Here is a 25,508-nt window from a genome sequence, read left to right as displayed (position 1 = left end):
AATAAGTAAACAAGCCCTCCACAGAAAGGAGATTCTTGTCCACAGGATGTGGTGGGCCTGTCCTCAGGGAGGGAGTCCAGCAGGTGAGGAAGGGACTCACTCACTCCAGAGGACAGGCTGTGACTCTGTGTGATCTCTCCCTTGTGAGTGAGGGGCTGCTGGGGAAATACAATTATCTTGGAATTAGAATCTCCTCACCCATGTTCCCTGAGAAGAACTAGGATTCTGGTGGGTGTATTGGCCCAGTCTGTGGAGGACCACAGGTGTCCAATAAGAAAATGGTGGAAAGAAAGGGTGATGTCTCTAATAGACCTGCCCTCGTGGTTCCCTGAAGGGCAGGGATCTGCAGGAATGTGTTCCAGAAGGAAGAGAAATGTGGAAGGGGTTCAAAACTGATAATAATCAGCTTCTTCTCTAAATCAAACACTAAGGAAAACTCATCCTTTGTTTCCAAGAGCTTTACTGCCAGAGTGATCTCGTAAATCCCTTACAAATAAGGAAACAAACAAATAGGGCTGACAGAGCCTGGCTTCCTATGGAAACTAAGAGAGAAAAACGGAGCCTAAGAGCAGCCAACAATGTGTTCATGGATGAGAGGACAGCAACACTTATGAATGAGAGATAAAGGGCAATGACGTGTGTAATTACACATGTCCATCAATACAGACTTAAGACAAAGACCCTTCCAATTTGATTGAATAATATTAATTTGGATGGGCACTTCTGAAGTCACTAGGAAAAGGCAAAATTAACAGTCGAGAAGGAAGAAATTTACTTTGACTGTATTTAGAATACATAACAGAAAACCAAAAAAAGAAGTAAAAGTGTATAGAATGATTAGAAAATGAAAACTACTGTGTTCCCTATTTAATGGTCTTGTTTAGAAAGCATGGCATCAGAGAACCTATCTCAAGGTTCAGCAGACGCCGTCTCCATCAGCCCAGCAGCAGCCTCATCTTCCCCATGGCCCTTGTGCTCTCTCTACTGATGGCCCTGGTGCTGCTCAGCTATGGCCCTGGAGGATCCCTGGGCTGTGACCTGTCTCAGAACCACGTGTTGGCTGGCACTGAGAAGACCCTCACTCTCCTGCACCAAATGAGGAGGCTCTCCCCTCGCTTCTGTCTGCAGGACAGAAAAGACTTTGCTTTTCCCCAGGAGATGGTGGAGGGCGGCCAGCTCCAGGATGCCCAGGCCATCTCTGTGCTTCACAAGATGCTCCAGCAGAGCTTCAACCTCTTCGACACAAAGCGCTCCTCTGCTGCCTGGGACACCACCTTCCTGCAGCAGCTCCGCACTGGACTGCTTGAGCAGCTGGCCGATCTGGACGACTGCCAGTGGCAGGTGATGGGAGAGGAAGACTCTGCCCTGGGAAGGACGGACCCCACACAGGCCGTGACAACATACTTCCAGGGAATCCACGTCTACCTCAAAGAGAAGGAATACAGCGACTGTGCCTGGGAAATCGTCAGAATGGATATAAGGAGAGCCTTCTCTCTCTTCATCAACCAGCTTGCAGGAAAGGTTAAGAATGTAGGATGGAGACTGATCTGACCTTGACATGACTCTCACTGACTAAGATGCCATGTCACCCTTGTATACTCACCTGGGGTCATTTCAGAAGACTCTGAATTCTGCTTCAGCCACCAAATTTATTGAATTAACTCAGCCAATACTTGTCAGTGATAATAAGCAAGTAGATATCAATGTATTCAAGTGCAGGGGTATCAGTTCATAAGCGATGACTGCCCTGATGTTATTTATTTATTCTTTATTTAGTTCATGTAATATTTTATCTCATCATATTTATATTTTCATATAAAAGACGTGTATGTTTACATTGTATTAAAATTTAGAAAATATATTTCCCTCTTTCATTAAAATTGTTATTTGCTTTGTTTATTAAATAGTTATCAAGATAAATTTCTTGAGTTTTTAATTTGAAAACAGAAATCCTTATGTTGCCTACATACACCTATCATAAAATAGTATTTGTTCCCTTTATACTGTGGAACAGTTCTATCATTTTCTAGGAAATGTTTGTCAAAAGGTGGAATTCTGAGAATTTTCTGTGGGTGTGGTTGTTAGGACTCTTTTTTCCTTCAGGTAGCCTTGGTTGAGGAACTAAGATCCTATAAGCTGTGGAGGGTGCCAAATAGAAAAAAGAAGAAGGGAAATTATGAAATTGTAGAAAATGGTTAATCTTGATGTCATAGGCATCACTAATTTATACCCACTCATTACCGAATGGTTGATATAAGTATATGAGGGATGCAGTCTCCTCCTCCTGGAAAGCATACGGTTTTCACAGGCCTCTCCTGATTCCTACTACTCTGTCTCCCACCTTCTCCTCAGTCCTGCCTGACTGAGCAGTTTACGCCCTTACATAGTACCTTCACTGCCTCCAACACAGGAGCTCTGTTCTGTTTTGGTTTCTAGCTGCACGGTGTAGTCAGAGTGGAAGCCACAGGAAGAGAGCCCAAGTGAGAGGAGTTCTAGAAATGTCAAAACCTCTGGCTCCCAGCTCTGCTATTTACCCACAGTGTGCCCCTGAAACATATCACAAACACTACAGGTCAGTTTCCTCATCTTTAATATGGCAACAATAAGAGTGGTTTTCATATAATTACTGTTTGGATTCAATGACGGCATATATCACAAGAGGCATCAAACGCTCCTGGCAGAAATCATCAGGACTGTGAGGATCACAGAGTGACTGCCCTCAGGGAGGAGACAGGACAGCTGGCCTGAGACAGTGACTGGAAGTTGACACTGGAAAGGTGCTGGGCCCCTGGCAAAGGTGTTTTCTTTTCAGCTTGGGTGCTAGTTCCAAAGTGCTTTCAGTGTGAGAACTTTCCTTTGCTGTATGCTGAAGAGCATTCCAAGTTTGGGGTTTCATACTTCTAAAAGCATTCTTATGAGTTCATAAAAAACTCTTTGAGAAAGATGAATTAGTCAAAAATGTTTGATCTCACATAGGTACGATAACAGGGAAAGAATAGAGATTGCGGATCAGTGCAGATAATCAAAGACAATCAGAGACAGCAAAGAAACAGCAGGGGCTGTGAAGTGTATGTTTCTGATCTCCAGTTCTGGGCTGTCCGAGGTTCAATCCTACTTCTCATTTCCATAGAATCCCTTGTCCATACTTGCTGGCAATGTCACCTCCTGGAGCCTCTGTTTTGCTACTGAAGGAACAAAACCCAACAAGTGGTTCAGAAGCCAGTTTTACCTCTTCGCATACTAAAGAAGTGAGAAACATTACTAATGAATGAAGTGCTTGATTTTCGGCAACCTCCAAGGGGCTTAGACCAAGGGCCACCTTCCAGGATTGCTGCTGCTAGTACCCTTGTCCCCAGGGCAAGCCACTTCTGAACCACACTTCCATAGGAGACTCCAACTTTAGGACCTAGGTCTGGTTCAGTCTCCTGTGGGGTCACTGCTCCATTCCCCTGAGTCTTGGTGCATGCAAGACTTTGTCTGGCCCCTGCAAGGAGAGTCTCTCCCACATTCCTGTGGAAGTCCTGGAATCAAATCCTACTGGCCTTCAGAGTCAGATTCCCTGGGGATTCCCAGTCACTTTGCAGGCTTGGAAGCATGCCATGAGCTTCAGAACCTTCACACCAGTGGGAGAACTTTTTTAGTATTACTGTTTTCCGGTTTGTTGGTTTCCCATCTGACAGGTATGGGATTTATTTTTATTGTGCTTGAGCACCTCCTACATCTCATTGTAGTTTCTTCTTTGTGTTTGGACCTGGGGCATCCTTTTCTAGTGGGCTCCAGGGTCCTCCTCTGAATGGTTGTTCATCAGCTAGTTGCGAATTCGTTGCTCTTGCGTGAGGAGATATGTGCATGTCCTTCTACTCTGCCATCTTGAACCAGAAGCTAAGCCAAAACTTTGATATTTGACCATTTGCAATATGCTGAACTATCTCATGCACAACCACCATATCTTTTATTCACCACCATGGAAATACGTGTGGCTGAATTTTGAACAGGAGGTTCATTACTGGAAATACATATGTTGTCTGTCTTGAAATAGTACGAATTTCTTTGTTTTTTCCTTATGTCCTTTTTAAAAATTAATTAATTAATTAATTTTACTTTACAGCATTGTATTGGTTTTGCCACACATTGACTTGAATCTGCCATGAGTGTACATGTGTTCCCCATCCTGAACTGCCCTCCCACCTACCTCCCTATCCCATCCCTCTGGGTCATCCCAGTGCACCAGCCCCAAGCATCCTGTCTCATGCATCAAACCTGGACTGGTAATTCATTTCACATATGATAATTTACATGTTTCAGTGCCATTTTTCCATATCATGCCACCCTCTCCCTTTCCCACAGAGTCTAAAAGACCATTCAATAAATCTGTGTTTCTTTTGCTGTCTCACATAAAGGGTTATCGTTACCATCTTCCTAAATTCCATATATATGCTTTAGTATACTGTACTGTGTTTTTTATTCTGGCTTACTTCACTCTGTATAATACGCTCCAGTTTTATCCACTTCATTAGAACTGATTCAAATTTATTCTTTTTAATGGCTGAGTAATATTCCATTGTGTATATGTACCACAGCTTTCTTATCCATTCATCTGTTGATGGGCATCTAGGTTGCTTCCATGTCCTGGCTATTATGAACAGTGCTGCGATGAACATTGGGGTACACGTGTCTCTTTCAGTTCTGGTTTCCTCAGTGTGTATGCCCAGCAGTGGGATTGCTGGGTCGTATGGCAGTTCTATTTCCAGTTTTTGAAGGAATCTCCACACTGTTCTCCATAGTGGCTGCACTAGTTTGCATTCTCACCAACAATTTAAGAGTGTTCCCTTTTCTCCACACCCTCTCCAGCATTTATTGCTTGTAGACTTTTGGATAGCATCCATTCTAACTGGCATGTAATGGTACCTCATTGTGGTTTTGATTTGCATTTCTCTGATAATGAGTGATGTTGAGCATCTTTTCATGTGTTTGTTAGCTATCTGTATGTCTTCCTTGGAGAAATGTCTGTTTAATTGTTTGGCCCACTTTTTGATTGGGTCTTTCATTTCTCTGGAATTGAGGTGCAGGAGTTGCGTGTTTCTTTTTGAGATTAATTCTTTGTCAGTTGCTCTATTTGCTATTATTATCTCTCACTCTGAAGGCTGTCTTTTCACCTTGCTTATAGTTTCCTTTGTTGTGCAGAAACTTTTAATTTTAATAAGGTCCCATTTGTTTATTTTTGCTTTTATTTCCAATATTCTGGGAGGTGGGTCATAGAGGATCCTGCTGTGGTTTATGCTGGAGAGTGTTTTGCCTATGTTTTCCTCTAGGAGTTTCATAGTGTCTGGTCTTACACTTAGATCTCTAATCCATTTTTAGTTTATTTTTGTGTATGGTGTTAGTGTTCTAGTTTCATTCTTTTACAAGTGGTTGACCAGTTTTCCTAGCACCACTTGTTAAAGAGATTGTCTTCTCTCCATTGTCTATTCTTGCCTCCTTTGTCAAACATAAGTTGTCCATAGGTGTGCGGACTTATCTCTGGACTTTCTATTTTGTTCCATTGATCTATATTTCTGTCTTTGTGCCAGTACCACACTGTCTTGCTGACTGTGGTTTTGTAGTAGAGACTGAAGTCAGGCAGGTTGATTCCTCCAGTTCCATTCTTCTTTCTCAAGATTGCTTTGGCTCTTCGAGGGTTTTTGTATTTCCATACAAATTGTGAAATTATTTGTTCTAGTTCTCTGAAAAATACCATTGGTAGCTTGATAGGGATTGCATTGAATCTATAGATTGCTGTAGGTGGTATATTCATTTTCACTATATTGCTTCTTCCAATTGATGAACATGGTATATTTCTCCATCTATTTGTGTCCTCTTTGATTTCTGTCATCAGTGGTTTATAGTTTTCTATATATAGGTCTTTTGTTTCTTTAGGTAGATTTATTCCTAAGTATTTTATTCTTTCTGTTGCAAAGGTGAATGAAATTGTATCCTTAATTTGTCTTTCTGTTTTCTCATTGTTAGTGTATAGGAATGCAAGGGATTTCTGTGTGTTAATTTTATATCCTGCAACTTTACTGTATTCTTTGATTAGCTCTAGTAATTTTCTGGTGGAGTCTTTAGGGTTTTCATTGTAGAGGATCATGTCATCTGCAAACAGTGAGAGTTTTACTTCTTCTTTTCCAATATGGATTCCTTTTGTTTCTTTTTCTGCTCTGATTGCTGTGGCCAAAGCTTCCAAAACTATATTGAATCATAGTGGTGAGAGTGCGCACCCTTCTCCTGTTCCTGACTTTAGGGGAAATGCTTTCAATTTTTCACCATTGAGGATAATGTTTGCTGAGGGTTTCTCATATATAGCTTTTATTATGTTGAGGTATGTTCCTTCTATTGCTGCTTTCTGGAGGGTTTTTATCATAAATGGATGTTGAATTTTCTCAAAGGCTTTCTCTGCATCTATTGAGATAATCATATGGTTTTTAATATTTCAATTTGTTAATGTGGTGTATTACATTGATTGATTTGCAGATATTGAAGACTGCTTGCATCTCTGGGATAAAGTCCACTTGGTCATGATGTATGATCTCTTTAATATGTTGTTGGATTCTGTTTGCTAGAATATTTTTTAGCATTTTGCACATCTGTTCTTCGGTGATATTGGCCTATAGTTTTCTTTTTTTGTGACATCTTTGTCAGGTTTTGGTATTAAGGTGATGGTGGCCTCATAGAAAGAGTTGGGAAGTTTACCTTCCTCTGCAATTTTCTGGAAGAGTTTGAGTAGGATAGGTGTTAGTTCTTCTCTAAATATTTGATTGAATTCAGCTGTGAAGCCGTCTAGTCCTGGGCTTTGGTTTGTTGAAAGATTTCTGATTACAGTTTCAATTTTCGTGCTTGTGATGGGTCTGTTGAGATCTTCTATTTCTTCCTTGTTCAATTTTTGAAAGTTGTACTTTTCTAAGAATTTGTTCGTTTCTTCCAAGTTGTCCCTTTTATTAGCATACAGTTGCTGATAACAATCTCTTAGGATCCTTTCTACTTCTGTGTTATCTCTTGTGATCTCTCCATTTTCATTTCTAATTTTGTTGATTTGATTTTTCTCCCTTTGTTTGTTGATGAGTTTGACTAATGGTTTGTCAATTTTATTTACCTTCTCAAAGAACCAGCTTTTGGTTTTATTGATTTTTGCTATGGTCTCTTTTGCTTCTTTTGCATTTTTTTCTGCCCTAACTTTTAAGATTTTTTCCCTTCTACTAACCCTGGGGTTTGTAATTTTCTTCCTTTTCAAGTTGCTTTAGGTGTAGAGTTAGGTTATTTATTTGACTTTTGTCTTGTTTCTAGAGGTAAGCCTGTTTTGCTTTGAACCTTCCCCTTAGCACTGCTTTTACAGTGTCCCATAGGTTTTGGGTTGTTGTGTTTTCATTTTCATTCATTTCTATGCATATTTTGATTTCTTTTTTGATTTCTTCTGTGATTTCTTGGTTGTTGAGTAGCGTGTTGTGCAGCCTCCATATGTTGGCATTTTTAATAGTTTTTCTCCTGTAATTGACATCTAATCTTGCTGCATTGTGGTCAGAAAAGATGCTTGTAGTAATTTCAATTTTTTTGAATTTACCAAGGCTAGATTTATGGCCCAGGATGTGATCTATCCTGGAGAAGGTTGCCTGTGAGCTTGAGAAAAAGGTGAAATTCATTATTTTGGGGTGAAATGTCCTATAGATATCAATTAGGCCTAACTGGCCTATTGTATCATTTAAAGTTTGTGTTTCCTCATTAATTTTCTGTTTAGTTGATCTATCCGTAGTTGTGAGTGGAGTATTAAAGTCTCCCACTATTATTGTGTTATTGTTAATTTCCCCTTTCATATTTGTTAGCATTTGTCTTACATACTGTGGTGCTCCTATGTTGGGTGCATATATATTTATGATTGTTATATCTTCTTCTTGGATTGACCTTTGATCATTATGTCATGTCTATCTTTGTCTCTTTTCACAGCCTTTGTTTTAAAGTCTATTTTATCTGATGTGAGTATTGGTACTCCTGCTCTCTTTTGGACTCTGTTTGCATGGAATATCTTTTTCCAGCCCTTCACTTTCAGTCTGCATGTGTCCCTTGTTTCAAGGTGGGTCTCTTTTAGACAGCATATATAGGGGTCTTGTTTTTGTATCCATTCAGCCAGTCTTTGTCTTTTGGTTGGGGCATTCAACCCATTTACATTTAAGGTAATTATTGATAAGTATGACCCCATTGCCATTTACTTTATTGATTTGGGTTCAAGTTTCTACAACTTTTCTGTGTTTCCTGTCTAGAGAAGATCCTTTAGCATTTGTTGGAGAGCTGGTTTGGTGGTGCTGAATTCCCTCAGGTTTTGCTTGTCTGTAAAGCTTTTGATTTCTCCTTCATATTTGAATGAGATCCTTGCTCGGTACAGTAATCTGGACTGTATGTTATTTTCTTTCATCACTTTAAGTACGTCCTGTCTTTCCCTTCTGGCCTGAAGAGTTTCTATTGAAAGTTCAGCTGTTATCCTTATGGGAATCCCCTTGTGTGTTATTTGTTGTTTTTCCCTTGCTGCTTTTAATATTTGTTGTTTGTGTTTGATCTTTGTTAATTTGATTAATATCTGTCCTGGAGTGTTTTGCCTTGGGTTTATCCTGTGTGGGGCTCTCTGGGTTTCTTGGACTTGGGTGATTATTTCCTTCCCCATTTTAGGGGAGTTTTCAACTATTATCTCCTCAAGTATTTTCTCATGGTCTTTCTTTTTATCTTCTTCTTCTGGGACTCCTATGATTCAAATGTTGGGGCACTACACATTTTCCCAGTGGTCTCTGAGGTTGTTCTCATTTCTTTGAATTCTTTTTTCTTTTTTCCTCTCTGTTTCATTTATTTCTAGCATTCTATCTTCTACCTCACTTATGCTATCTTCTGCCTCCTTTATTCTACTCTTGGTTCCCTCCAGAGTGCTTTTGATCTCATTTATTGCATTATTCATTATATATCGACTCTTTTTTGTTTCTTCTAGGTATTTGCTAAACCTTTCTTGCATCTTTGATCCTTCTCTGCAGGCTATTGATCTGTAACTCCAATTTGCTTACAAGATTTTGGGTCATTTTCACTATCATTATTTGGAATTTTTTATCAGGTTGATTCCCTATCTCTCCCTCTTTTGTTTGGTTTGGTGGGCATATAACCTTTTCTTTACCTGCTGGGTATTTCTCTGCCTTTTCATCTTGTTTATATTGCTGTGTTTGGGGTGGCCTTTCTGTATTCTGGCAGTTGGTGGTTCCTGTTTATTGTGGAGCTTCCTCGCTGTGGGTGGGGTTGGACGGGTCGCTTGTCAAGGTTTTCTGGTTAGGGAAGCTTGTGTTGGTGTTCCAGTGGGTGGAGCTGGGTTTCTTCTCTCTGGAGTGCAATGAAGTGTCCAGTAATAAGTTTTGAGATGTCAGTGGGCTTGGTGTGACTTTGGTCAGCCTCCTGTGTTGCCGGAGAATTTGCATAGTATGTCTTGCTCTGGAACTTGTTGGCCCTTGGGTGGTGCTAGGTTTCAGTGTAGGTATGGAGGCATTTGATGAGCTCCTATCATTTAATGCTCCCTGGATTCAGGAGTTCTCTGGTGTTCTCAGGATTTGGACTTAAGCCTGCCTCTGGACATTAACCTGCCTCTGGTTTTCAGTCTTATTCTTACAATAGCCTCAAGACTTCTCCATCTATACAGCACTGATGACAAAATATCTAGGTTAATGATGAAAAGTTTCTCTGCAGTGAGGGACACCCGGAGAGGCACACAGAGTTACATGGAGGAGAGAAGAGGGAAGAGGGAGTTAGAGGTGACCAGGAGGATCAGAGGGTGTATCAAAAGGGGAAAGAGCAAGGTAGCGAGTAATCACTTCCCTATGTGCTCTCCACAGTCTGGACCCCTCAGATATGTTCATGGGGTTACACAGAGAGGAGAAGAGGGAGGAAGGAGACAGCGGTGGCCAGGAGGGTATAAGGGGGTGTAAGGGGGAATCAAAAGGAGGGGGACAGATCCAGCCAGTAATCAGTTCCCTAAGTGTTCTCCATAGCCCGGAACACACAAAGAGATTCACCGAGTTGGGTAGAGAAGAAAAGGAGGTGGGGGGAGATAGAGGCGACCTGCTGAAGAAAAAGGAGAGTCCAAAGGTATAGACAGCAATCAGGCTAGTGATGCGGCTCCCAAGTAATAATGGCTACTGACGTTTGGGTTCTTAAAGGTACAAAGTTGATAACAAATACCAAAAAGCAAAGATTAAAAATCTTGAGTAGAGTTTAGATTCCCAAAAATACAATATTAAAAAAAAATGAAAACAAACAAAAATTAGTCACAGAGATTATAATATGTGAAGTTTTTATTACAATTATAATGTTATATGAAAATATTAATATATCAATATAAATATATTCATATAAAATATAATTATAAAAATATAATTATAATATATGAAGTTTGCTTTATAAATAAGATCTTTTTTTTGCAAGGTAATAGTAGGTTATAAAAAATGAAAATTAAAGGAGTAATGGGGACTTAAAAAAATAAAGTAAAAAAATTTTTAATGTTTTTTAAATTTAAAAAATGATAGTAGTAAAGGTATATCTAAGACTTTCTCTGGAGCTGTTGCAGACAGTGTGGGGTCAGTTCATCTTCAGATAGTTCCTTGGTCTGGCTTGTACTTCTCAAGGTCTATAGGCCCCTTCCTATGTAGTCGGTGCTAGCTACAGGGTTTTAATCTATTGCACCTGTCACTTCCACAGCGGTTCCCTCTGTTTATTTAGCTTCTGTTTGCTGGTCTCTTCAGTGTCTAATTTCCGCCCTGACACAAGGGGCGGGTGGTGGTCACTTTTTTTAGGCTCGCTTGTTCAGTCGTGCTTTGGGGAGGGAGGGACACTGCGAACAAATCTCACTGGCGTGTGCTCACAGTGTCTCAGCCACACTGGTTTGCCCCCGCTCACGGCGTGTGTGCTTTCCCCGTCCACACTGCTCAGACTCTCGGTTGCTCTGCCGGGAACTGTCTGAGGCGGGCCCTGGTTTACATGCACTTCCCAGGTCTAAGCCGCTCAGGTCCAGGTTCTCGGGTACTCCACAAAGGCACAGACTTGGTTGGGCCAGTGTTTTGCGCCCTCCCCAGGGCCGAGCCGCTCAGGTGACCAGGTGCTAGGCACGCGTATTCACCCCCAGGTGGAGGCTGTGGCTTACCCCCTCCCCGCTTCCAGCCGCTTGGTTTTATGGCCTTCTTACGTGTGCCCCGTGTCTATTCTAGGGAGCTGGTCTCTGCCTGTGACCCTCCCGGCGGATGTCGACCGTCCAGAACCCCAAGAAGTCTTGGTTAGCAGAGAAGTCTGCTTGCAGTTCGGTGGATGCCTCTCTGGGGCCAATTGCCCCCTTCCTGCTCTGGCTGCCCTCCTCTGCCCGACTCTGGTGGGGAATGGGCCGGTCCGCAGCCAGCTGGCTCTGCTCAGTCCTCTGTCCTCTGAGCCTGCCTGGCTGTGTCTTAGGTTGGGGCTTTTCGCGGGGCTCGCGGGATAATTATCCCACAGTCTGGGTTGCTATCTCAACCTAGTTCCCTCAGATTGCCCTCAGGGTATTCAGGCCCAGCCCTTACCCTAAGCAATGCACCTGCTCCTCCCTGTCCCTCCCCTGCTTGCAAGTGGGGGATGCCAGTGTCTGGGCTGCTGCTGCACTGGGAGTTGCTGTTAGGCACTTAATCTGTGGGATTTCACTATGTATTTATTTTTCCTTCCAGTTATTTTGCCCTCTGAGATTCCAAGGCTTGCCACAGACCCGCCAGAGAGAGTGTTTCCTGCTGTCTGGAAAATTCTCTTTTTTAAGACCCCCTTCCCTGGACGGATCTCCATCCCTATCTCTTTTGTCTCTCTTTTTATCTTTTATATTTTGTCCTATCTCCTCTCAAAGACAATGGGCTGCCTTTTTGGGTGTCTGATGTACTCTGCCAGCATTCAGAAGTTGTTCTGTGGAATTTGCTCGGTGTTCAAATGTTCTTTCCACGAATTTGTGGGGGAGAAAGTGGTCTCCCCTTCCTATTCTTCCACCATCTTCCAAAGCATTCTAGTAAGATTTTCTAAGAAAGATTTTGAAAATCAATATGTCAACATGTTGTACAGAAAAGATTTTTATTGAAGTATATCCAAGTTCCTGCAGTAACAAGCCAGGATTCATTCATCAAAATTGATCAACAAAGATCCCACCAATTGCTACATTTCATTCACCATATGTCAACTTTTATTATTTTAAGAATTTCCCATAATCTGTACTTTTCAAGATCAAAGCCTTTCTTTACATTTTAAACTCCCCTCCCCCACACACATCCTCCATCAGGACCTTCTAACTGACAGTCCCTTAAATGGGGAGGAACTGACTCCCCAGAGCAGGAGCAAGGCTCCATTTCTTATCACCCCCCCCCCCCCCCCCCCGCATCCTGCACAACGGTAGGATACTGCTGGTCCTCAGGGGTGTCAATAAAAGTGTAAGTGTAATAATGATAATAATCATAATGATAAGCTTAAAATAGTTTTACCAGTTAAACTGTTTGAAAACGCCAATCTTGCTACATTTTTTGTTTTTATTTTTGTGGGTTACTCTTGTCTTCTCAGGTGACCAGTATATTTCTTATCTGGGCATCGCTTTCCTTGTCCCACAATTCCCTGCATCATTTAGTCCAGTCGATTCTTCTATCCAATGCTACTGTTTTCTCAGCTTTAAAATAAGGACTTGGCAGTGGATATATGTGTACTTATAGCTATTTTATGTTGTTGTACAGCAGAAACCAACACAACAATGTAAAGCAATTATTCTCCAAATAAAATCAAAATAGGGGTAATGAGACTACTGTACTCCATTCAATATACCATCTCATGTTATGTACTCTATATGATGTTAATATACCAACCTGCAAAATTATCTTAAATGAGTACATTATACAAAGCATCATGGACACATTAAAGAGCTGTGAGCGTTATTACTGTGACAGGTGTATACAACGGTTTCACCATTATTTCATGTCTACCCTAAAGATGACTATGCCTTATCTGTGCCTTGCTCAACTCTAATCTTTAATGCAAAAATTCTACCTGTGCAAATTAGAATAGGTAAATCTTTTCTAGCATTCCAAAGCATATCTACACATTTAAAAATTTTACTAGCAAATAAAATAATCCCATGACTGTACCAAGCACACCGAGACGTTTAGTGGGCATCAGGTCACCATGCAGTCAGGGCACTAGGCATACGAGATGCTTCTTTGGTAGGAAATGGTGTATTAAGTGAAAATCTACATTATGCCAAAATAAAAAATATCTTGACCTAAGACCTAGCACAGACAAATAAATACATGAAATAAATACATTTCAAATTCTTAAAAACCCGAAGAAACCCAACCCGTCAATGGGATCATATCACAAGGTGGGATATTAGGGAGATTAGGGTTAGCAATCAATAAATAAAATTCAGTTATCATTTTTCATATCATAATTCTTGTTACCCAGATTAAGATCAGGATCTTTTGGAATCGTTTCATTCCCTTTCATTCTAATTTTTTTCAATGCAAATTCTCATTGCCCAGGTGGATTTTCACAGATGCACAGCAAGGCTGGTCTCCTTGACCCTGTGAGAGAGGGTTAGTGTTCGAGCAACTGGGGTTCTGATTGCCCATCTCCCATGAACTGGTGCGTGTGACTTCTTCCTTCGTCCCTTACACTGACCACATATGGATTAAAGGAAAGAAAACTCAGGTGGCTGGTCTTACAAAGCTGAGGGCAGTCCACAGACTCAGGACTTGTCCTTCCTTGAGCTTTTATCAGAAGCAGCCATGTCTCAGCCTTTCTGTTGTTCATATTGACCTGATCCTTCCCTTCTGCCACAGCCTAGGCCCCAGCTATGCTGCCCTGAAGTTGGCTAACCGAGACACATCACTGTGTCAGGGAAAGCAACTTCATTTCTTTCATATTCATGACATTGAGACTTACCCTTGTTTTCTAGTTGCCCACAGAACAACTATGGAATTTTACTTTCTAGCATAACTGCAAAGAGAAACAAAAAAATCTAACCTCTTGAAAGTGATGCAGCCCCTCGGCTTTCTATACTTCCCTTTCTTATTCTCACCTGATCATGAATTACAGCCAGAGAAGGAGCAGTGAAACAAATCTTGTCCAATACGTCACTAAGTGTATATAAAACGTTTCAATGAAAAACCACACTCAAGGAAAGAAGGCTATTTCTCCTGATCTCATAGACTGGGTCTCACTGCCCTACATTCTCAGAGGAAACAGAAAAAGAGGAACAGAGATGCCAGTTGGAAACAACTGCCTGAGTAAACGACTGAAACTCACTAGATTCTGTGACATAAGCTTCCATCAAGAGACAACACCATCACTGAATCTCCTTCATCCAGCTCAGAAACACTGAGCAGAACAAGTGTTGAAGTGTTTAAGTAAAGAGTTGAAAAATAAAAACTATACTTGGCAAAGTAAATATAATTTCTCTACTAAAAGCAAAATGATTGCAGTTGGAAATTGTCTTCACCAACTTACACACACTTTTGCTCTCAGCATCTGAGCACTGCTGATATTTTGGACACCTGCGAAATGGGTCAGGAGAAGAGGAGGTCACCACCAAGACTAGGGTCCTTCACAGAAACACTCCAGGGGAGAAGATGGGGTTTAGGAAGAGAATTTATTTTCCCAACAAATAAATAATCCCTCCACAGAAAGGGGATGTTGAGGCCACAGATGTGGTGAGCCTGCCCTCATGGAGGGAGTCCAGCAGGTGAGGAAGGGACTCACTCACTCCAGAGGACAGGCTGTGGCTCCATGTGATCTCTCCCTTGTGAGTGGGGTGCTGATGGGAAACTACAATTATCCTGGAATTAGAGTCTCCTCACTCATGATCCCTGAGACGAACTAGGATTCTGGTGGGTGTATTGGCCCTGTCTGTGGAGGACCACAGGTGTCCAATAAGAAAATGGTGGAAAGAAAGGGTGATGTCTATAATAGACCTGCCCTCGTGGTTCCCTGAAGGGCAGGGATCTGCAGGAATGTGTTCCAGAAGGAAGAGAAAAGTGGGAGGATTTCAAGGACTGATAATAATCAGCTTCTTCTCTAAGTCAAACACTAAGGAAAACTCATCCTTTGTTTCCAAGAGCTTAACTGCCAGAGTGATCTGGTAAATCTCTTACAAATAGGGAAACAATAGGGCTGGCAGAGCCTGGCTTCCTACGGAAACTAAGAGGGAAAAAAGGAGCCTAAGAGCAAGCCAACAATGTGTTCATGGATTAGAGGACAGCAACACTTATGAACGAGAGAAAAGGGCAATAACGTGTGTAATTACACATGTCCATCAATACAGACTTAAGACAAAGACCTTTCCGATTTGATTGAGTAATATCCATTTGGATGGGCACTTCTGAAGTCACTAGGAAAAGGCAAAATTAACAGCCTAGAAGGAAGAAAATGTCTTTGACTGTAATGAAAATACAAAACAGAAAACCAAAAAAGGAAGTAAAAGTGTATAGAAATGATTAGAAAATGAAAACTACTGTGTTCCCTATTTAATGGCCTTGCTTAGAAAGCATGGCATCAGAGAACATACCTCAAGGTTCAGCAGACGCCGTCTCCACCAGCCCAGCAGCAGCCTCATCTTCCCCATGGCCTTCGTGCTTTCTCTACTGATGGCCCTGGTGCTGGTCAGCTATGGCCCAGGAGGATCCCTGGGCTGTGACCTGTCTCTGAACCACGTGCTGGCTGCCACTGAGAAGAACCTCACTCTCCTGGACCAAATGAGGAGACTCTCCCCTCACGTCTGTCTGAAGGACAGAAAAGACTTCGCTTTTCCCGAGGAGATGGTGGAGGGCGGCCAGCTGCAGGAGGCCCAGGCCATGGCTGTGCTCCACAAGATGCTCCAGCAGAGCTTCAATGTCTTCAATACAACACGCTCCTCTGCTACCTGGGACACCACCCTCCTGAAGCAGCTCTGCACTGGACTCCTTCAGCAGCTGGCAGACCTGGATGACTGTTGGCAACAGGTGACGGGAGAGGAAGACTCTGCCCTGGGAAGGACGGGCCCCACAGATGCCATGACAACGTACTTCCAGGGAATCCATGTCTACCTGAATGAGAAGGAATACAGCGACTGTGCCTGGGAAATCGTCAGAATGGATATAAGGAGAGCCTTCTCTCTCTTCATCAACCAGCTTGCAAGAAAGGTTAAGAATGTTGGATGGAGACTGATCTCACCCTGACATGACTCTCACTGACTAAGATGCCACATCACCCACGTATACCCACCTGGGGTCATTTCAGAAGACTCTGAATTCTGCTTCAGCCACCAAATTTATTGAATTAACTCAGCCAATACTTGTCAGTGGTAATAAGCAAGGAGATATAAAAGTACCCAGGTGCAGGAGTATCAGTCTATAAGCAACAACTGCTTTGATGTTATTTATATTTTATTTATTTAATGTTATTGTGTCTCAATATTTTATATTTTCATATAAAAGATGTATGTGCTTACATTGTATTGAAATTTAGAAAATATATTCCCCTTTCTATGATTCAAATTGTAATTTGATTTATTTATTAAATACTTATCAAGGTCAACTTCTTGAGTTTTTTATTTTAAAAAACTAAGTCCTTATTTTGTCTATAGATAGCTATCACAAAACTGTATTTGTTCATTTTATACTGTGGAACAGTTCTATGACTTTCTAACAAATGTCTGTCAAAAGGTGGAATTCTTCAAGCTTTCTGGTGGTGCAGTTTTTAGCACTCTGAGTTTTCCCTCCAGGGAGCCTTGGTTGAGAACTAAGATCTTCTAAGCTGTCGAGGGTGCCAAGAAAAAAACAGGTAGAAAGGAGATTATGAAATTGTACAAAATGGTTCATCTTGATGTCATAGGCATACCTAATCTATACCCACTCATTACAGAATGGTTGATATAAATGTCTGAGGGAAGCAGTCCCCTCCTGCTGGAAAGCTGAGGACATGCGGTGTTGATGGCCGCTCCTGACTCCTATTACTCTGTCTCCCACCTTCTCCTCAGCCCTGCCTCCTCAGGACTGAGCAGTTCACCCCCTCACACAGCGCCTTCACTCCCTCCGTCTCAGGAGCTCCGTTCTGTGCTGGTTTCTTCTAGCTGCACGGTGTAGTCAGAGTGGAAGCCACAGGAAGAGAGCCCAAGGGAAAGGAGAGTTCTAGAAATTCCAAAACCTCTGAATCCCAGCCCTGCTATTTACCAACAGTGTGACCCTGAAAAGTCTCACAAACACAACAGGTCCGTTTCCTCATCTTTAGTACGCAGACAATAAGAGTAGTTTTCACAGGATTACTGTTTGGATACAATGAGTTCAGTCACACAAGAATCATCTAGCGCTCCTGGCAGAAATCATCAGGACTGTGAGGATCACAGAGTGGCTGCCCGCAGGGAGGAGACAGGAGAGCTGGCCTGAGACAGTGACCGGAAGGCAACACTGGAAAGGTGCTAGGTCCCTGGCAAAGGTATTTTCTTTTCACCTTGGGTGCTAGTTCCATAGTGCTTTCAATGTGAGAACTACCTTTGCTGTATGCTGAAGAGAATTCCTATTTCTGGGTTTCATATCTCCAGAAAGCACTTCTATGAGTTCATCAAAAACTCTTTGAGAATGATGAATTAGTAGAAAATGCTTTGATGTAATACAAAGATGAATAATAGGGAAAGAATAGAGATCTCATATCAATGCAGAAAATCAAACACATGCACAGGCAGGAAGGAAAGAGCAGGTACTGTGAAATGGATTTCTGCCCTCCAGTCCTACGGTGTCCCGGGTTGGATCCTAGTTCTCTTTTCAATAAAGCCCCTTGTCTATACTTGCTGGCAATGTCACCTCCTGGAGCTTCTGCATTGCTACTGAAAGACCAAAACCCAACAAAGCGTCCAGAAACCAACTGTTACCCTCCTCATACTAAAGACATCAGAAACATTATTCGTGAACGAAGTGTGATTTTCTGCAAACTCCAAGGGGACTCAGCCAAGGGGCACCTTCCAGGATTGTTGCTGCCTGTGCCCTTGTCCCCACGGCAAGCCACTGCTGACACATACTTCCGTAGGAGACTCCAACCTTAGCAGGTAGGTCTGGTTCAGCCTCCGGTGGGGTCACTGCTGCTCAGTTCCCTTGGGTCTTGGTGCTCGCAAGTTTTTGTTTGTCCCCTTTGAGAATGGAGTCTTTCCCCCACAGTCCTGTGGAAGTCTTGTAATCAAATATCACTTGCCTTTAGAGTCAGATTTCCTGGGCATTCCCAGGCCCTTTGCTGGATTCGCAGACCTGGAAGCCTGACATGAGTCTTAGATCCTTCACAACAGGGAGAGAACATTGTCGTTGTATTGTTTTCCAGTTTGTTGGTTTCCCAACTGGCAGGTATGGAATTTATTTTTATTGTGCTTGAGCGCCTCCTACCATCTCATTATAACTTCTTTTTTGTCTTTGGACATGGAGTGTCTTTTTGGGTGGGCTCCAGAGACCTCCTGTGGATGGTTTTCAACAGCATTTGCGGTTTCAGTGCTCTTGCAGGAGGGGAGTGCATGTCCTTCTACTCTGCCATCTTGGACCAGAAGCTAAGCCAAAACTTTGACATTAGACCATTTGAAATACGGTGAAGCATCTCATGCACCCCCACCATATCTTGGCTGAGGTTTGAACAGGAGGTTCATTACTGCAAACATGTATGTTCTTTATCTTCAAATAGTATTATTTTCTAAGAAGGAGTTTGATAATTGATATGTCAATGTGCTGCACAGAAAATACTGTTATTGAGCTATATCCAAGTTCCCGCAGTAACAAGCTCCCACAGTAACACGTGCCCACAGTAACAAGTTCCACAGGGTTCATTGATAAAAATTGATCAACAAAGATCCCACAAATTTATACATTTCATTCACCTTTTTCCAACTTTTATTATTTTAAGAATTTCTTATAGCCTGTAGTTTTCAAGATCAAAGTCTTGCTTTTCATTTTGAACTCCCCTTCCCCACACAATCCTCCATGAGGACCTTCTAACTGACAGTCCCTTAAATGGGGAGGAATTGACTCCCCAGAGCAGGAGCAAGTCTCCATTTCTTCTTCCCACCCAGCATCCTGCACAATGGTAGGAATCTGCTGGTCCTCAGGGGTATCAATAAAAGTGTAACTCTAATAATGATAATAATCCTAACGATAAGCTTAAAATAGTTTTACCAGTTAAACTGTTTGAAAACAACAATCTTGCTGCGTTTTTTGTTTCTATTTTTTGTGGGTTACTCTTGTCTTCTCAGGTGACCAGTATATTTGTTATCTGGGCATCTCTTTACTTTTCCCTCAGTTCTCTGCATCATTTAGTCCAGTTGATTTTTCTGTCCTATCCTACAGTTTTCTCAGCTTTAAAATAGGGAGGAGTGGATATATGTGTACTCAGAGCTGGTTTACATGGCTGTACAGCAGAAACCAACACAACATTGTAAAGCAATTATTCTCCAATTAAAATCAAAATAGGGATAATGAGAATACTGTACTCCATTCAATATACCGTCTCATGTTATTTAATCTATATGATGTTAATATAACAACTTACAAAATTATCGTATATGAGTAAATTACATAAAGCATCAGGAACACATTAAACATAGCTGTGAGAGTTGTTACTGTGACAGGTGTATACAGAGCTCTGACCATTATTTCATATCTACCTTAGAGAGGATTATGCTATATCTGTGCCTTGCTCAACTCTAATTTTTAATGCAAAACTTCTACCTCTGCAAGTTAGAATAGGTTAGTCTTCTCTAGGATTGCACAAAGAATATCTACACATTTTTAAATTTTACTAGCAAATGAAATAATCTCACAGCTGTAGCAAGCACGCCGAGATATTTACTGGGCATCAAGTCACCATACAATCAGTTCATTTAGCATACAAGCTGCCTATGAAGTAGCAAATGGTATATTAAGTGGAAACCTACATTATGCTGAACACAAAAACATCTTGATTGTGAATTTTAAAGCAACTTATCTGTATGAAATGACATTTTTAAAAGTTCGTAAAACTCTCCAATGCCAAATCATGTATAAATGTGAAAGCTTAACATAAGATCCTAGGCTAAAAGAGAAGAAAAGAAAGAAAGATTTTGAAAATTGAGATTAATAATTTTAGGTAGTTACTGGGTCATAAGTTTGTCAACTACAGGTTTTGCTCAACTGAACTGAGATGAACAAAGAAGTCATTTTGAAAACATTTGCATTTGATCTTGTTTTGGCATAAGGAAACTATGTAAACTTGGTGTGAGTTTGACTTATTTATACATTTTAAAATATTTTTCAACGAGTTGAACATTGAAGGAGAAATTAACCATTTATATTAAATGAAATCATTTTCCCTTTCCTGTAAGTCTCAGTCTTGTCCTCAAGTCTTCCCACAAGAGGGCCCCAATATCTAAAGATGCCAGTCCAGACTGTAGGTGCCTTATCCCCTTTCCCCGAATCAGTCCTTTCCCCAGAAACAACCCTGAATCTGAAAACACACCCCAACATGCTCTGATCTCCAGCCATGAATCACTGCATAAACGGGCACTGGGGTAAAGCGCCCTGGCTAAAATCTCCTCCCAGGAAGGGGAGGAAGGACACAGAGGCAGGTGCAGAAATCACAGGCTCCAAGCAAAGTGACTGCAAAGCTGCCCTGGGCTGTTGGCCGGAAAAAGGGAGTTTCCTCAGTGCTCCCGTGGTTCCATGTGTTCCCGGGGCCCCAGCAGCGCCTTGCCCAGGCCTGGGGCTCCTGCCCACTGGGACTCCCCTGTTCTCCTTGGTGGATCTCGCGCATGAGCTCAAGGCGCTTGACCCGCAGGTGGTGCCCGCTGCGCGGGCAGGGCCAGTTGGTCTGTTACAGGGAGATCTGCGGTGCCCATCCCAGCCGCAGAGGCAGGGGGAAGGCAGCTTTGAGCTCCTTGTAGAGCTGGAGCCCTGGGACTCAGTTACACTGAAGTGCTGAGTTTGGCGATTCCTGGTTTCTCAGAGGGTGGCAATGGTGATGATCACCATTCTCCAGGGCTGGAGAACATCACCCTCCATGTCATCAGGGAAGGGGTTGGCATCTGGTGAGCTTGGTAATCCTGCAGATGTTGGGCTCTGCCAGCCTTTATCCAGCTGTTCCCAGCAACTTCCCGCATATAAGATCTTTAAATAGGCCAGAATTGTCATTTTCTGCACTTTTCTCAATTTTGTTTTCATGGAGAAACTTTTTCCTTCCATCCTGGCCATCAGAGAATGTCACAGTCTTGATGCTTCTTTTGTGTTTTTACAATGGAAATGAAATATACTCACGGAAAAGTCTTAATCCAAAAGGAGCTATTCATCTATATGAGTCAACTCAGCTTGAAATAAAAACCTGAAGCTCTATCTAACTCACTTCTTTAGTCTAAAAGAGAACTCAAAGGTGTGACTACATAGTCTATTGTGACAGTTTAAATTGCACCAAAATATATCTAACCACTACTCTCTGCATTTCTGTTTAAGGTCTAATACATAAGGTTTGAATTTTTCCACAATGATTTTCAGGACCATAGTTCTTGCTTTCTGATGGTCTACAGATAACTGTGACATAATACAGAACATGGGTTAATTCATACAGTTTCTTTATTCTGTCACCAAAGTGTGCTGACCACACACACATAGGTGACAATGTGCTTGGAGATGTGCATTCCAGAAGAGTCAGGCATGAATGGTGACTGGCCTCCTGGGAGCAGGGAAGAGGTCATCGAGGCAGGATGAGGAGGAAGGAGGCAGCAGGAGCTCAGAGCAGCTGAGGGCAGGATCTCAGAGCTGATGAAGAGGAGGGCCTGGGGGCGGCAGGAAGTCTACTCTCGCACTATCTGGGGCTCCTGAGTGTAGCCAACACCAGACGTTCATTTCCTCTTCTAAAACATCAGTACCACTTCAGTGGCAGCCACAGAGGACATCCTTCACTTCAAATAATACAAAGTTTGCAAATAGGCTGAGAATGTGAAACGTAGTGAATGATAGCAGTCTTTCATATCAATATGACCAATAGGAACCTCTTTACTCCACCCTCAGTCCAACCAAGAGAAACTCTGCCTGAAGAGCTCTTAACACTGTCAAGGATCTGCATGTTGAATCCCTAAGTGTTAATTCCAGGAGAGGGACTGCCTTGCAGGACTTTGAAGGGGCCCAGGAGCCCACGTTTCCTTCCTTTGATCAGTGCCTGGTACAGTATGGAGAGAAATCCCACAGTACTTTAAGTTCTTTGCAGAGAAACAGATTCTAGGCAGTTGTCTAATACAACATCATTGCTCTGTTAATAAATGAGATAAAAGGAGCAGTCCCTTTCTTCAACCTCAGTAAGTTTTAGACCACCTCTGATACTACTTTTTAAGATACAGATTGTGTTATACTTCAAAATCATACTGAGAGAAAAAGAAACCAAATAAGTGCTTGGGCCTGGTGCACTGGGAAGACCCAGAGGAATAGGGTGGAGAGGGAGGTGGGAGGGGGGATCGGGATGGGGAATACATGTAACTCCATGGCTAATTCATGTCAAAGTATGACAAAACCCACTGCAATGTTGTGAAATAATTAGCCTCCAACTAATAAAAATAAATGGAAAAAAAAAAGATACAGATTGTGTTAAACTTCAAAATCATACTGAGAGAAAAAGAAGTCAGATTTGTACTTAGTTAAACGAATTTTTTTTTCTAAAAGAGAAAAAGCGACTTAAAAAAAAATAAAAGATGTGGATAGAAGGAAATTGGCTAAAATGCTGTGTTTTGAGGCCCACCAAAACCAAAGTCTAGGAGAGGGGACTGCCAAAAGATTCTGAAGGAGCAGATCCCAAGATTCCACACTTACAGCAGTCCTGGAACATTATGAAAAGAAATCTTACAGCACTTGAATCCTTTTGCTTGGGGCCAGCATCTTGAAAAATTGTCTTACAAAATAATAGCTGCTCTGTGAAGAGTACAAATGAAGTAACCATTCCCTAACATCATCCTCAGTTGGTCTTAGACCACCTCTGGTGATGTTATTTTAAGACACAGACTTCTTTTTTAATGGTTAAGGAGACCAGGAAATCGGTTATAAAATATGATAGAGGGGAGGAGGACAAGAAATGGGACAATCGTATACTTTCCCTGCCACCAGGGAAGCTGGCAACAGTACTTCTGAAGCTATTTCTTGGGTTAGTATTGGGGAATAGTAAGAAAGGACTTCTCTTGAGTATGAAATGTTAAAAGGCACCAAGTCTAAGACATCAAGATAAATAACATTGTAACTCAATATTAAAAAATTGAATATACCAAAATATATGCACTAAACAAAACATCAAAATTTTCAAGAAAGACAAGAAATGCCCTTTCATTTGCAAGGCCATATGTGTCTTACGAAGAAAGGCTTCTCATTGCCATTGAAATTTGGGCAATTTTCATTTCACTTACAAAATTCTTCCCAAAGAAAATGAAAAGATCAGACCTGGTAAATGCCCTCAATGCTTTGTACAGGACACTGCCTCTTCTTCCTTTGGTTCCTCTCTCTGTCTCTCTCTTCCATCCATCTTCCTTTCTTTTTGACTGCACAGCACTGCATGTGGGATGTTAGTTCCCAGCCACACATCAGATTCGCACCTCCTGCATTGAAAGCATAGTCTTAATCATTGGACCAGGGACATCTGCACTAATTCCTTTTGCTACACTACACTCAAGGTGGAGTGCTGGCAGAGGTGTTTCAGAAACTCGAGTTAAATGATAATTATTTAAGACTTCACAGAGTCACAACAAATTGTCAAACAAATAAAGAAGTGATCTTGAATATATTGAGTTGGCTTCCATTAAAGTCAGTAAAGTAAAATTATATTAAATTCTTGTTTCAGTATAAACCATAGCTTAAAAAGAATTTAATAAAATACTAATAAATATTAATATCATCTAATACTCATATTTTAATATATTATCTAACAATTAAATATTTTCATAAATGAATAAACATTTCAATACTCACATATTTTAATATCATATATATAATATTTTAAATGGTTTCATAAAATATTTCAAAAATAAAAAATGTGAACTATTTAATGTGACAAATATAATTAAATCCAAATTTAAACGCATAAAAATACAGTGCTGTGAGTTTTTGAATATCCCTACTTTTCAGTTGTTCAATACTTATTCCCCCACTTCAGGGCCAATTCCTTGAACGACACCCTGAAAGTCCCCCGTCCTCGGGTGGGGACCGCGCCCGGACACCCCCAGGGCGTCCCCAACACCGTCCCTTCGTCCCGTCGCCGCCGCCAGCTCCCCTTTCCATGAGCGGTCCCTTCACCGCGACAGAAAGGAGCCCGAATCTGTAAAATCGGCCCCCAAGTCGCTCTGATTCTCCGGTTCAAACACCTCCCTAAACGCATTTTCTTTGTAAAAGTGGCGTCGCTCAAGTTTCCGTGTGAGAAGAAAGCACGACACTCAGGGGAAAGCAGAAAACGCAAGGTTCCGGGCTTGCCACCACACAAAACGTCTCTGGCGAGGGCTCGGATTGAAGATTTCTGAGTGCACTACTCAAGGAGTACTAACCTGGTCTCTGACAGCGACGCCTTTCCTGCTGAAAAGGCTGCCAAACCCGCTGAAACGAACTCTCAGAACTCGGAAACTCACTATAAAACCTGTAAGAAGACATCCTCCGCCCTCCTGTGAAAGCCCAGAGAAGCGCGCTGTGCCAGGACCTGATGAAGAAACCTTTCGCTCATTGACTAGTGGTGTCCGCGCGCCCCCTGGTGGCCGCCCAGTGACTCACGGAAACTCTCTGTGGCCAAGATCTATCTGCTAGTGGCAGGAGTCAAGCTCTGCTCCATCCCTGCTTGTCCCCTTGACAACAAATTCTTCATACATTTGATACAGATGAAAACGATCCCCTCTCAGTCATGCCTAGAGCACAGACACGACTTCAAGTTTCCTTGGAGAAGAGAGACTATCACCCCAATCCAGATGACTCAAGGCACCTGTTATCACCAACTGATGCTCCAGCAGATCTTCAACCTCTTCACCAGGGAGAGCAGCTGAGCTGCTTGGAACAGCGCCCTCCTCAAAAACCACTCCAGCCTGGATCAGACCTTGGAACAGCGGGAAGGAGTGACTCTGGATTGTCCCGATTTGGGAATTGCTGTCCGGAAGTATTTCCAAAGAATCCATCTCTACTAGAAGGGAAAGGAATACAGCCCCTGTGCCTGGGAGGTTGTCAGAGTGGAAATTGAAAATTGCCTTTTCTTCATGTAAGAATCCTCAAGAAAAGTCAACAAATAAAATGAAAATTATACTTGTGACACTCTCCACTCAATCAGACTGTTGTTTGCTTAAGCCTCCAAAGTGATCATCTGTTTGCTCACAAGCTTAAAAATGTCTGAAATGAAAATCACAATTTTACAAAAATATTTAGACAGAGAAACACAATCTTTTTTCTTAAATAAATAATATTATAACATAATTTAGAAGATTTTTGTATGTG

General features: G+C 41.8%; 1 protein-coding gene and 2 pseudogenes across 1 annotated transcript; all 3 read left to right on the top strand.

The window, feature by feature from the left end:
* The first annotated feature begins 963 nt into the window (after positions 1-963).
* Positions 964-1,546, top strand: LOC133048515 (interferon omega-1-like; annotated as a pseudogene).
* Positions 1,547-15,560: 14,014 nt separating this feature from the next.
* LOC133048744 (interferon omega-1-like) lies at positions 15,561-16,247 on the top strand. Its single transcript, XM_061132517.1, has one exon. It carries the CDS (start codon positions 15,561-15,563, stop codon positions 16,245-16,247), a length of 687 nt encoding a protein of 228 aa, XP_060988500.1.
* Positions 16,248-24,781: 8,534 nt separating this feature from the next.
* On the top strand, positions 24,782-25,279 carry LOC133048743 (interferon alpha-7-like; annotated as a pseudogene).
* Positions 25,280-25,508: the final 229 nt, after the last annotated feature.

The sequence above is a fragment of the Dama dama genome, chromosome 29 (assembly GCF_033118175.1).
Source record: "Dama dama isolate Ldn47 chromosome 29, ASM3311817v1, whole genome shotgun sequence".
Lineage (NCBI taxonomy): Eukaryota > Metazoa > Chordata > Mammalia > Artiodactyla > Cervidae > Dama > Dama dama.
The sequence above is the reverse complement of the archived record's forward strand: the minus strand, read 5'-3'. Positions and strand labels throughout refer to the sequence as shown.